General features: G+C 41.0%; 1 protein-coding gene across 1 annotated transcript in view; it reads left to right on the forward strand.

The window, feature by feature from the left end:
- PTPRR (protein tyrosine phosphatase receptor type R) overlaps positions 1 to 13786 on the forward strand; it is a 274528-nt gene that overhangs the window by 246787 nt on the left and 13955 nt on the right. The window contains exons 10-12 of the mRNA XM_081083294.1: positions 5099 to 5209; positions 7083 to 7240; positions 11106 to 11219. Of these exons, the coding sequence (XP_080939420.1) occupies positions 5099 to 5209; positions 7083 to 7240; positions 11106 to 11219 (383 nt within the window). The remainder of the gene's footprint in view (positions 1 to 5098; positions 5210 to 7082; positions 7241 to 11105; positions 11220 to 13786) is intronic.

Raw genomic sequence — 13786 nt, forward strand, 5'->3', positions numbered from 1 at the left:
TTTGAGAAAAGCAAGAGGAAGCAGGAAAATAGGTTAGAAGTTGTAGTAACAGTCCAGGTAACAGGTAATGAGGTGCAGAATTAAGGCAATGAAAGAGTGTACTGAGAAAAGGGGACAGATTTGAAAGTTGTTTCAGCGATAGAAGACACAGTATTTAGTTTCTGATAGAATAGGAGGGAATAAGAGAGAGTTTGACTCAGGATGTCTGGCTGGGAGACCAACTAGAGGAAGATGTCATGAACCTAGATGGGCAGCAAGGGAAGAGTTGTGAGAGAAGAAAGTGAGTTCCATCTTTCATCTAAGTTTGAAGACTCCCAGAGACCTTTGGATGTTTAAGTCTACTAAGTGTCTAGAAATAACTGTCTAGAGCAGTGATGGCGAACCTTTTGAGCTCGGCATGTCAGCATTTTGAAAAACCCTAACTTAACTCTGGTGCCGTGTCACATATAGAAATTTTTTGATATTTGCAACCATAGTGAAACAAAGACTTATATTTTTGATATTTATTTTATATATTTAAATGCCATTTAACAAAGAAAATCAACCAAAAAAATGAGTTCGCATGTCACCTCTGACACATGTGTCATAGGTTCGCCATCACTGGCCTAGAGCTTGAGACAAATGTGCAGGTAAGAGATAGAGATTGGACAAGTTGAATTTATAAAGTAATATTTGCTCAGAGGGTCCTAGCCCCCAAGGGAATTTTCCCAAAGACCCCCTAACAAAACATCTGGGTTTCAGTTTCCTCTGTTGTAAAAAGATATCCTATATAATAAAAAGCTAATATGCAAATGATTGCCACACCCTCATGCCATCATGCTGTAAGGGCTCAGAAACTCAACACTGGGGAGAGTGGAATGGGGACCAGACAGGCACAAATGAGCTCGCAAGAGAGGAATGGGGACCAGTCAGGCACAAATGAGCTCATGAGAGAGGAATGGGGACCAGCCAGACTGCGGCCCAAGAGAGGGACAAGCCACCGCCCCACAGTTCTGGGCACCAACAGCTGCACCTGCGCCTGCAGCTGCAGCCCAGTAGAGGGACAAGTTGCCCGCCTTGTGGTCCCAAGCACCAGTGCCTGCGGCTGTGGCCCAGGGGAAGCTGCCCGCCCAAGGTTACCTGCGGCTGCGGCCAGCCCGGGTGAAGCCGGCCTGGGTCCTGGGTGCCTGCAGCTCGCCAGAGGGAGGGAAACCCGGGTCCTGGGTGCCAGCAACCAGCTGTAGGAGGTAATCCTGGGTCCCGGGTGCAGGGCAATGCAGGGTGAGGCAGGGGCAGTTAGGGGCGATCAGGCAAGCAGGCAGGCGAGTGGTTAGGAGCCAGGGGTCCCCGATTGTGAGAGACTGTCGGACATCCCCTGAGGGGTCCTGGATTGGAGAGGGTACAGGCCAGGTTAAGGGACAACCCCACCCCCCCCCGCATAAATTTCATGCACCAGGCCTCTAGTAATAATAATAGTAATAATAATAATACTTGCTACTTGCTCTACCTAACTCAAATGATTCTGAAAGGGATTGAATGATCTCTTAGTGAAAGTACTTTTAATATTAAATTGCTATACTATGTTAGTAATATTCATTTGGAAAACAAAGAATAAGACTAACTACAGTGTAATAACAGTAGACAATCTGACCCATTCTTTCCCTCTCATACGCAAATGTACTCAAATGAAACAGCCCATCTTCTTTTTATTTAATTAGAGCCACTCTCTATGTGATGATACAGGACTTTAGCTCATAGAGCAAAATCTCTTTGCTTTTTAAATGCATAGAATTTAAAAAGAAAGTAAATTTTAAAAAATATTTTTCCCAGGCAACTAAACAACTAGCTGGACTTTCTTCTTTATACCCAAATAGCTCTACTGTGGTGGGGGCAAGAGGGAAGGTCAAAGAAAGAAAAGATCATAAAATTATGAGTTTGCATTGCATCCTGCTTTGGCTATGAAGGACTGGTTGATGTCCAGAATCTTTATAGTCAGGGTTTGCTAATTACTTATTTGCACAAGGGACACACGATCCTCTGAAAACCTTTTTTCCCCCCTCCAAATCACGAATTCTTGGAATTAATAGATAATTTTACTGAAAGGATCAGACCAGTTAGCAGAAGAATAGTGGTGATTTGGAGTTATATTCTGCAAGGTAGCATGCTATTTTGAATCACCTACATTTACTGTAGCTTCACAATAGTAGCTGTAAGAGAGCATTTTCCTTCCTTACATTTTCTGCATCTATCATACCATTGTTAGCAGCACAATGAAGAAAGCCTAAAAAGCTGTTCATGAAAATAATTTAAACATGAACTTGTGCTCTTCGATACAACTACACTTGCAGAGCTCCCCCACCTCATATTCAAAAGCACCCACACTTATCTGGTCTCTTTTTCTACATTCTCCTAAAAGCGGGGGAAATGTATTCAGTGTGTAAAAATAAGCTATTGTATCTCAGAAAGGAGATGGGATGCTAATTAAGGGTTCTTTGAATGAACAAGTCACATTGCATTGTCTTCTGGGAGCTGGCTGCCAATTGCATTTTTGGTAAAGAGTCAAGAAAAACATCCAAGAGGGCCCCGGCAAGCTTTGGAGAGAAGCAAGTAGTACTTCCATTTATCAAGTAGGTGCACAAGCCTGTTCAAGTATTGTTGAGAGGCAGGGTGCAGCCTGGGAGCTCCTGCCTCGAAGCTTTTCCTGCCGGTTTTGAGAACCACCTTCCCGAAGAGGGGCCGGCCGCTCAGATCTGTTGGTGGACAGTGCGGCATGTAAGCCGTACTGCGGGACCCCTGAACGCCTCTTTCTTTTTCAAGACTTTTTTTCCCAAGATTCTTTGTCTCTTCTTGGATTCATCCAGGAGGCAGGGGTTTTAAGATATACAATAGGAATGGGTCTTGCAGCGAAATAATTGATGCTCCGTTGAAAGACACCAGGCAAATCGGTTAGTATGATTATCTTTAACAAGCTGGGGAAATTTTACGCATTTGACAACTCATAAATGAGGAGGGAAATAAATTGCTCTATTTTTGAAAGGGTTTTTTTTACCCCCCTTAATGTTAATGTGATGTCAGCGAGAGTGAGCCTTTAGCCTGATTGCCTGACAGCTGTGGGTGTGGGGCAGCCTGTAAACAGGGGTGAAGTGATTTACTTGGTTTGGAAAGGGACCAGAATATAGAGGATGCAAATGTGTTTTTATTGTAACGGATCAGAAATACAGTGAGTCAACCAGGTAACGTGCCTTTCTTCGTGACCCTATCTTTGGAATAATTAGTACTTAGCATGATAGGATCCAGGAGGTGTGTTTCTGATACTCGGCATGTCTTTTCCTTTAGTTCTGTAATTATGTGCTTCTTTTACTGCCCTATTGAATTATAAGTTCTTAAGTTTTTCAAGTGTGATCATATTCCTTTGGCCTATATGTGAAGGAACAAGTGTCTTGAACACTGAAAGGTCCGATGCCAGGCAACAGGTGAAGGATTTTCCCTATAAATGTGCATGTGTGTTTGGAAGAAGATAAGTGCTATCTAAACAATACTTCTCAAGTTAACCCTGCCTCCCTGACAACTGCAATAAACTTCAACTGTCACCCTTTACTTTTTTAATCACTAAAATATGTGCTAAAAATTTTAATAGGTCTTTTGCAGTTGGTTAAAAGACAAAATAATAAATGATACATGTGCCTAAATCTAATTTCATAGTTTTCTTTTAATAATATAGCTTGGACATAATAATATAAAATTTAATGCCGGATATAATTCATAATTAATGATCACTTTCTATGGAAGCTATAAAGCCCAGTAATTATAAAATAGAACACTAGTAATAATAATCCTATATAATAAAAGGCTAATATGCAAATAGATTGAATGGTGGAACCATTGGTCACTATGACTCGCACTGACTACCAGGGGGCAGACGCTCAATGCAGGAACTTCCCTCTGGTGGTCAGTGTGCTCCCACAGGGGAAGCACCACTCAGCCAGAAGCCAGGCTCTCAGCTGGTGAGCGCAGCAGCAGTGGCAGGAGCCTCTCTCGCCTCCGTGGCAGAGCTAAGGATGTCCGACTAATGGCTTAGGCCCACTCTCTGTGTAGAGCAGGTGTCAGCTGTCAGTCAGACATCCCCTGAGGGTTCCCGGAATGTGAGAGGGCGCAGGCTGAGCTGAGGGACTCCCCCTAGTGCATGAATTTCATGCACTGGGCCTCTAGTAAATAATAATAATAATAACAGCAACATGTTTTGAGTGCTTTTTATTTGCCTGGCTTGGTTCTAAGTGCTTTCCACAGAGTAAATCATGAAGTAACTGAGGCCAGAGAGATTGAGTATCTTGCTGATGGATTCACAGCAAATAATAAGTAGACCCAAAAGGCCAACCCAGGCTCTCTGGCCCAAAGCCTACACCTTAACCACAATATTATATTGCCTTGTTTGTAATATGATTATTATTATGGTTATTAAACCTTTCAAGGAGCATCCATTATAAAAATATTTTAAAGTAATTTTGTTATACATCCATTGTAATGGACCCCATAGGTGAAATGACCATTGCTCCTGAAATATATACTCCCATAGAGGCATTAATTGTCATTACCTCTGCCTCCCATATGAGAGGAACTTCACCCTGTGGTGTCTAACACATTGCAGATGCTCAGTAGACACTTCCACTCAATGAAGCAGGAAAATGTGACTTGCCTCAGTCATCACGAGAAAACATTTCTTTTATTTCTAGTCATTACATGATCAACTCAAATGTGTGGATATTAATTTCTCAATTCCTGATTAAGTTTTTAGTTCATTCTTAATTTTTCTGTGGAGTTTTGGGAAATTCTACCTTTAGTTTTTGGTATGGGATTAGTAGCAATAGTGTTTGCCAAGAACATGCAACACTTGATACTTCATTTTAAAAAAAACCCTTTTGAGATGTAATTTACATGCTGCAAAAATCACGTTTAATGTGTACCATTCAGTGGTTTAAGACATTCACAGAATTGTAAAAATTGATACCTGATTTTTAAAAAACTAACTAAATAAGAAACTCTTGAGATGCTTGAATGAGAAGTACTCCAAGGCCAATGAATGTCATTAATACTTGCTGTGTTCTTCTTTCTCCTTCATCAGAAATGTGTGCTGTACTGGCCTGAAAAGAGAGGAATTTATGGAAAAGTCGAGGTTCTGGTTATCAATGTAAATGAATGTGATAACTATACTGTTCGAAACCTCGTCTTAAAGGTAAGATTACATGGCTATAGCTATCTACAAAGTAGATGATACTAGAGCAGTGGTCAGCAAACTCATTAGTCAAGAGAGCCAAATATCAACAGTACAACGATTGAAATTTCTTTCGAGAGCCAAATTTTTTAAACTTAAACTATATAGGTAGGTACATTGTTATTAACTTATTTAGGGTACTCCTAAGGCTTAAGAAGAGCCACACTCAAGGGGCCAAAGAGCCGCATGTGGCTCGAAAGCCGCAGTTTGCCGACCAGGGGAGAGGGATAACATTTATACTTTGAAATGATTATCCTAATAAATGCTACGGATTTAATTTAAACCAATTAAATACTGTCAAGACGAAAGAGAAATTAAAATCCTCCCCTTGTGTATTTCTTTGTTGTCAGCTACAATTAAATATGGAATAATTAAATAAGTGTATATGAAGGAAATTTACTAAGTAGGATGTTGTTATGTAATTTGCATAAATAAGAGATCTCTTGATTTAACCTTTTGAATGCCTTTAGCTAAAGGCTTGTTCTAGAGACTTTGCCATGATGTTTTTTAGTGTCACTTCAGCTTATGCAGCTCTAAGTAAGACCTGGAGACTCTGAGAGAGAAAATCTGTGCTTGTGGGTGGCTGTGGGAGGCAAGACGAGCTTAAAGTGTCGATGAGATCTTCCACACTTGGAGTTACAGTAATTTATAGGGACTTTCCCCAGACCAGATTACATCAGAGGAAAATTATCTATTTCACTTACGGGCAGCAGATGCTGAGGAATGTTGCCATGGTATTGTTTCTGATTCCAGAGAACAATCCTCTCAAAGGTTTCAGCTCCACCTAGAGCCTCACAGTCATCACAGAGAGACCAGGGGCAGGGCTGCTCTGGTGGTTTTTAATGAGAAGCTGGGGGTAGGAAGGCACCTACCAAACCCTGTTTTTAAACCTATGTCCTAAGTGCCTTGTTCATGCCAGGACCCCACATGGACCCTCCCTCAAAGCAATTCTAATCTGGTGACCCCTGTAGCCTCTTTATTACTGGAATTTCTCACTGCTGTTAAAAAACGGAATTTGGGATGAGTGTAGAAGTATTACAGTGATTGCATGTAAAAGTGTGCTTTTAGATTGGTTAATGTTTCCAGTAACATGTCAGGAAAGTTCAAAGAGCAGGAAGCACACTATCTCCCAGTTCTTTCTTGGCTACCTTTTCATCTACCATTGAGTTCATTATAGTAAATTACAAACATAGATTTAGCTTATGTTACATATCACTTTCTATACTAAATATATATTTTCATTTCTTTTTCTGCTTTATTTTCTTTTTTAAAATTTTTAATTAAATTTATTGGGGTGACGTGGGTTAATAAAATTATATAGGTTTCACACGTACATCATATATGTATCATTGTGTATCACTTAATAGAGGCAAGACTGTCAAACTTTGATATCAGGATATTTACAGTAAAGTTTTCTCAAGGTGAAGGATTGTTCTTCAAAAATCACCTAGAGCCCTGGCTGGTGTTGCTTACAGGTTACAACACCAGCCTGAACATGGAAGGGTCTCAGGTTCGATACCTGGCCTAGTTGGGGTGCATGCAGAAGCAACCAATCGATGTGTCTCTCTCATATTGATGTTTCTCTCTCTTTCTCACTCTCTCTCTCTTTCTCCCTCCCTTCTTCCCTTCCATTCTCTTTAAAAATCAATGGAAAAAATATCCTCGGGTGAGGATTAACACACACACACACACACACACACACACACACACAATTTACCACCTAGAAATAAGTTGACGGCAAGATGGGAATGAGAGAAGGCATGCAGTATTGTGGTTTGGATGACTTTTAGTTACAAAAGTAAATGAGGCACTTGGTGGCTGTTGCTATTTTCAGCAAGGAAGTCACACCCAACATGTGAAGCATTACTGGTACACATCATGGCCTGATCACAAGACTCCAGACAGTGCTCAGCCCCTTCTACAACTCATGCTGGATGTAGAAGAAGACAGACTTGCTTCTGCAGGCCGAGGGCCTGTGGTTGTCCACTGCAGGTAAGGCACGAACTTTCCTTTCCGCCTAAGCAAACAGGCCATCCTTTGTAAAGTCATAGAGTAGTTAGAAGTTGGGTTTTCCTTCTTAGTTGTGACTTTGTCAGTAAGTTAAGTATTTATTGAAATGGGTTGACTTCCTCATATTTGAGTCTTGATCAAGATGATGTTTACAGTGACAATATAAGGGCATTTTTCAGCAAGCAATTATACAGTGGAAGAAATATCACTTCTGAATAAATGGCTCAGGAAATTGGCCAATTCAGTCCTCTACCTTGAAACTTATTTTGATTCATTTCATTTCATCAGTATAATATACACTAGGAATTAACTATTAGTGGCTTTTTGTTGTTGTTTCAAAATGGCACCTGAACTATACTTGAATTTTTATCTTGGTAACATGTATTATTATTTCACATTTAGTCAGTCAACTATTTTAAAAGTTAGTTCATGAAAAACAGATGGAAATAAATTATTAAATGGTACATGGTAGGTCAAGTGGTAGCTCCCCAAAAGGAAAACAAGCCCAGCTGCTGTGGCTCAGAAGTTGAGCAATGACCTATGAACCAGAGGTTCCCTGGTTCAATTCCCCTTCAGGGCATATGCCCGAAATCTCCAGTAGGGGGCATGCAGGAGGCAGCCAATCAATGATTCTCTCTCTCTCTCTCTCTCTCTCTCTCTCTCTCTCTATCTCTCTCTATCTCTCTCCCTTCTTATCTGAAATCAATAAAAAAAAAAAACTAAAGAAAAAAAGAAAACAAAGTGCTGTTACTGAAACATGGGCCACTGGAGGTTCAGCCGACAAAAGCGACAGATGCCCTTGTGGTCCTCTTCCCTCAAAGCTTGCCTCTCACAACGGATACCTCATCCTCCTTGTTTTCCTTCTAATGTGCCCCCCAAAAAGCAGCTATTTTTAAAGATATTTCAATAACTAGCCACTTATTCTTAATACTTTCTCAAAACACTGTAATTTTTGTTGCTTCATGTAATGCCATGAGTCTTGTAGGATAGCTTTTGATGATATCTTTAATAAACAAAATACATTATTTTAGATCAGAGGTGGGCAGCCTTTTTTCTGCCAAGGGCCATTTGGATATTTATAACATCATTCTTGGGCTGCACAAAATTATCAACTTAAAAATTAGCCTGCTATATTTGGTCAAACATTTCATTAACTCGCCCCTAATGCCATGGCAGGGCGAGACCAAATGATTTCGATGACCTTATACTCTCCCATGGCCCGGATGTTCCCCATCTCTGTTTTAGATGATAATTTTAGCCTCCTTCTTTTTTGAACTTTTGTGGTTTAATTAAGAGTAAAATTTACTATATGTCTACTTATTCAAAAGCATCATTATCCAACCTTTAGCATTAAGCTTTATCCTAAACTTAGCTTGGGGCTGAGAAAAAATAACCTAATTGGCCATCCTTTAGGCTGGAACTGTGCCCCACCCAAAATCATAAAACATTGGAGATATATAAAATGAACTAGTTACTTCTCCTGCAAAATCAGCTCCCCTTCTGATTAGTATTTCTAAGAGCGAGACCATCTTTCTTCCAGGCATTCAACCTCTAACATTGACAGTTATCTTTGGCCTTTCTCTTAATTCCAGCCTCAGTATCTAATCAGTCACTAGATTGGCTTTTCCTTCAAAGCTCCCATAATCTTCACTTCCTGTCCAAACACCCAAGTTCAGGCCCTTATGATCTCATTCGTATATTTTAGAAGTAGTCGGCTAATTGCACACACACCCCATTTCCCCAGGCCCATCCCACTATGGCCTCCCCAATGCACTTCTCTGCAATGATGCTCCTGAAACCCTCTTCCATCGCATGGATTCCCTGCTCAGAACTTCTCAATGGCTTCCCATTGCCTAGAACAAAAGTTCATAACCTTGGGTCTATGCTTGAGCTACAGGAGTCAGAGAACGCCTTGAAATTACTTAAACAAATTTGAGTATTTAATGTTATGTGAGTTTTATTGAAAAGTGAAATGTCCTAGTTTTCATCAAATTCTAAAATATAAAAAAGTTTTAGAAGATAAAGTCCAAACCTCTTGGCTTTCCATGTGAGACCCTTAATGGGTCTCAGTGTACCTTCCCAGCCTTCTTTCCCACTATTTCTCTCAAACAATTCTCTCTTCAAGCCAAACTTAACCTACTCATTGTTGCCTTAAACCCTTCCCATGCCTGAAATTTTTTCTCTCATTTGTGATAACCAAAATGCCTGCCGTTCATACGGTACAGTTCAAATCCTCTATCTTTAATGAAACAAACTCTTGATAGACACTTTAACTAAAGGGGGCCCATTCTATTTCAGAATTCCTTTGCACTCACATTCACAGAAACAAGCTCTAAGTAGGAGGACGTAAATGCTATTTGAGTGCCGAGGGGGGAGTTATTAATTCAAACTAGGAAGTTTAAAGAAAACCTTTAAACATTGGAATAATGTTGAACAGGATCTTTAAAAATGACCAATGTTTGTGGTTTTAAAAGATGTCAGGGAGGGCATTTTTTTCACTGAAGAAATATCATCAACACAGAAAGGAAAATTGGAAAACGAAAGGCATTTTTTTTTTTTTGCAATGATTCATGTAAATGAAAAAAAATGGCACAAAGGGTACAAGGACTACAATAAAAAGACATTAAGCTTGAAAATCCGTCACATTCATGAATACCATAGTAGGGAGCTTCGATGTTGCGCTATAACTATTGGGAGCCATCTACAGTTGTGAGTAGCAAGTAATATGATCAGGTCCCTAGCAGCCGAGTATATTGTGAATTGGTCCAGGAAAAGACCAGAGACTTGGAACCCATAATGAGATCATTGCTAATCATGAAGTAAGATGTCAAAAACGTGAGCACAGTCTATAGAAAGGAAAGAAGGGGGGACCACAAAGCTCAGTGAAGGTGGAGAATAACAGAATTGGTAACAGGCTGAATGTGGGAGGGGAGAGGGGGAGATGTTGAAAATGTCTCCAAGATTTTGCAGCTGGAAAGCCTGGGGCTGACTGGTAATGCCATTGAGGGAAAATACAGCCAACTCTGTTTAGATGCACTGAGATGAAGCAAGTGCAAAATAGTAACATCCACAGACTGAACTAGGAGATGGAATGCCAATCTAGAGTTTAGGAGAAACTTAGGGAATTTAAGTGTAAATTTAAAAGAAATTTACATGAAGACTATTAGTGGTTGAAATTGCTGAGAGAGGGGGGCGGGGGGGGGGGCTTGTTAGGTTGATGACATACTGTCTAATGCAGAAAAACTTGTAAACTCCCTGGACAGTAGTGTTTCTATCCAACTATAAATAACTTAGAACTATGTACCTCTAGTACTTCCTCTCTCCTAAATTGAACTGAATTTTCAGTTATTCACGAGAATCTTCACCATCAGTATATCCAAGACCAAACTCAAGTCAGCCCTCATCCCAGAATTCCACCTTTGTCTCATGGGGACTACCATTCTTCTAGTCCTGGTCATCTTTGACTTTTTCCTTTTCTGACTGTTCAACTCCAGTCCTTCAGACTCACATTTGTGATGTCTCTTCCCTCCTTTTTTAGTGCCCATACCTTACCTAAATTCAGACCCTAATTATTCTTTGTAGACAGTTACAATACACTTTTCACTTTTCTCTTCACCCAACACCTCCCTCCACTCTACTCATCTTACTGCATATAACTAAAAGAGAGAATGTGTGTAAGCACTTAGCACAGAGCCCCGGTTGTAACACTCAGTATATGAGAGCTGTTGGTGTTGCTATTGTTATTCATCCCAGCTGTTGTTTCAAATTTAAAGGTACCTTTTAAAAACATATATTTTATCTTTGCTGTTTTCCTTCCACCTTTTTATTCTTTGTCCTTTCTTTTTAGTGCAGGGATAGGTAGAACGGGGTGTTTTATTGCTACATCCATTGGCTGTCGACAGTTGAAAGAAGAAGGAGTTGTGGATCCACTAAGCATTGTCTGCCAGCTTCGTGTAGACAGGTGAGCGTCTGTGGGATCGGGTCATAGAGATCAGCGCATCGTTATCTGTCACGACCTGCTCTGACCAGCCTGACTTTGCAAACATCACAGGCTCCAAAGTCCTAAATCTCTGTAGTGATTTGTGTAAAGTGCTTGAGACTATACATTATATTCAAAAGCCAACAAAGAAAGTGTTGTTTGCAATACTGACCATCAGGAGTCCAAAACCAGCCTGGCCAGGGTGGCTTGGTTGGTTGAGTGTCATCCTGTGCACTGAGAGGATGCCGATTTGATTCCTGGTCATGGAATATACCTGGGTTTTGGTTTCAATCCACGCACATATGGAAGGCAACCAATTAATGTCTCTCTCTCTCTCTCTCTCTCTCTCTCTCTCTCTCTCTCTCTCTCCTCTAAGCATGCCCTTGGAGAGAGAGAGAGAGAGAGAGAGAGAGAGAGAGAGAGAGAGAACAAGACCAAAAGCTTATGCTTAATCCTTCTTTGCCTCCGATGCAGGTTGTTTGTGGTGGTAACTGTTCCTTCTTAGTCTACAGCCCTATTCCTTACATACTCTGTATTTTCATTTGACTTAACTGAATCAACCACTTTTGACTCCAAAGTCCTCATCTTGATCCTTTAAAATGAGGTATATGTCATACTACCAAGAGCGCCCCCTTTTTAATTGTGAAAAATACGCATAAAATTTACCGTCTGATAAATTTGGGGTGACATCTTAATGGGTATAAGGTGAAACAGTCATTTTTATACATAGATCATTTGATCACTTTTGTGATGATCCCTGCTTATGTGTTGAAAAGAGAACAAAAAAGAACTTTTCTTCCTTTCACCCCAACAAAGCCTACCTGGGTACGTGAATAGGTGAGCCAGTGACGGGGAAAGTGCGCAGGTGCTCCTTGAGAACAGACACAGACAGAAGGCTGTTGTACCAGCATATGAGCAGCCGACCTCCGCTCTGTACTTCAATGTGCTGTAGCGGAAGAAGAGCTGCTCTGAAAGGCTGAAATACTGGGCTCTCTTCTTTCATTCATACAGCGACTACTGATTACTCACCTCCTGCCCAAGGCATTGTTCCAGATGCTGCCAGTGCATGTTCTGATCATGTGGCCCTGGGCAAGTTATAGGACTTCTCCATGCCTTGGTTTTCTCACTTGTAAATTAGAACTAATAATATCTACTTTCTATTTTTGTTGAAGGATTAAGACAGAATTTTCAAAGTGCCTTTTACACAGTAAGTGTGCAGCCAAGTTTAGCCACAGCTATTATCAGTATCTATAGCAAGAAACCCGAGCATGTATCTGTAAACAGGAACTAATAATCTATATCCCACAGGGTTGCAGTGGCATTAAGATGGATTACACCTGTGAGGCACTTTGTAGAACACTTCGCCTATGTTTCCTTCCCTCTCTCTACCTTCCCCTCATCCACCTTTCCATACCCCACAAGTAACTGCTTCCAAAAATGCTTTCTCTTTTTTTCACTTTTATTGATTGATTTTAAAGAGAGAAATATCAATTTGTTGTTCCACTTATTTATGCATACATTGCATAAATTGATTCTTGTATGTGCTCTGGCCAGGCCAGAACTTGCAACTGAGCTACCCCACCAGGGCTCATGTTTTCCTTTTGTACCTGAGAAGATCAATTCCAATGATCTCTCCCTCTCCTCTTATAATCCTTCTCTTAGTCCCCCCAGCTCCCCTTGCCTTCCATCAGTACTGTCCACCCTGGCTCCAATAGAATCTGGTGGCTTCACGTCAGGCTCGGGACCTACCTTCACCCAGAAGAGGGGCCCTCATCAGAAAGCAAGGGGCAGCACCCCATCAGCTGGAGCTGCTCCCACAATGACCTTGATCTCTCCTGCTTTGTGCTTCTGTAAACAAGACTCCTGCGTGGGAACCAAAATCCCCCAGGTACTCTAGTTGATATCCCTGTGCCCTGCTCTCCTACTGGCTATTGCTAGAATTCCATGAACACCAGATCTAAACTGACTCCGAACCAAGTTGGCCTCCAACACCTGCTCTGAGTCTATTTGGAACAACATCCTAAAAAGCACTGGGCATGGTTTATGCATTTTTTGGCCCCCGTTACTCTTAATCCTGCCTATTCGCCCTCCCATCAACCACCTCCCCCAACTGCTTTTGTAGCCTGACCTCCACCTTGGTTTCCACTTCCCAGTCCCAATTTGTCAAGCCTACCAAACTGTCCTCTAACTTTGAATGGAATCATAAATACATTTTTTTTAAAATCATATCACAATGCTTCCTCTATCTGCTCCTTCCTTCCTAAAGCAAATGGTCAGAAAACTTAGCCTTGGCCTTCCATCCCTACCAAGGTTTTCCCACAAGGCTTGTCCTTTCTCTTCTGATAGGATCTTCAAAACATAGCCAACTTCTCTGCTGACCTGAAGCCATGGACTCCCGCCCCCCGGGTTTGAACTACTGCCAGTATGTGTCTCGAAATCATTCTGACTTATTCGTCAACATCCCTTCTACATAAAATTCTTTCTGAGCAGCTGTTGTTTATCAAACAGATCCTCTCCTTTAAACTTTCCTTGAAAGCTTTTTCTTTTTC

This window comes from Myotis nattereri, assembly GCF_964212035.1.
Source record: "Myotis nattereri genome assembly, chromosome: 2".
Classification (NCBI taxonomy): Eukaryota; Metazoa; Chordata; class Mammalia; order Chiroptera; family Vespertilionidae; genus Myotis; species Myotis nattereri.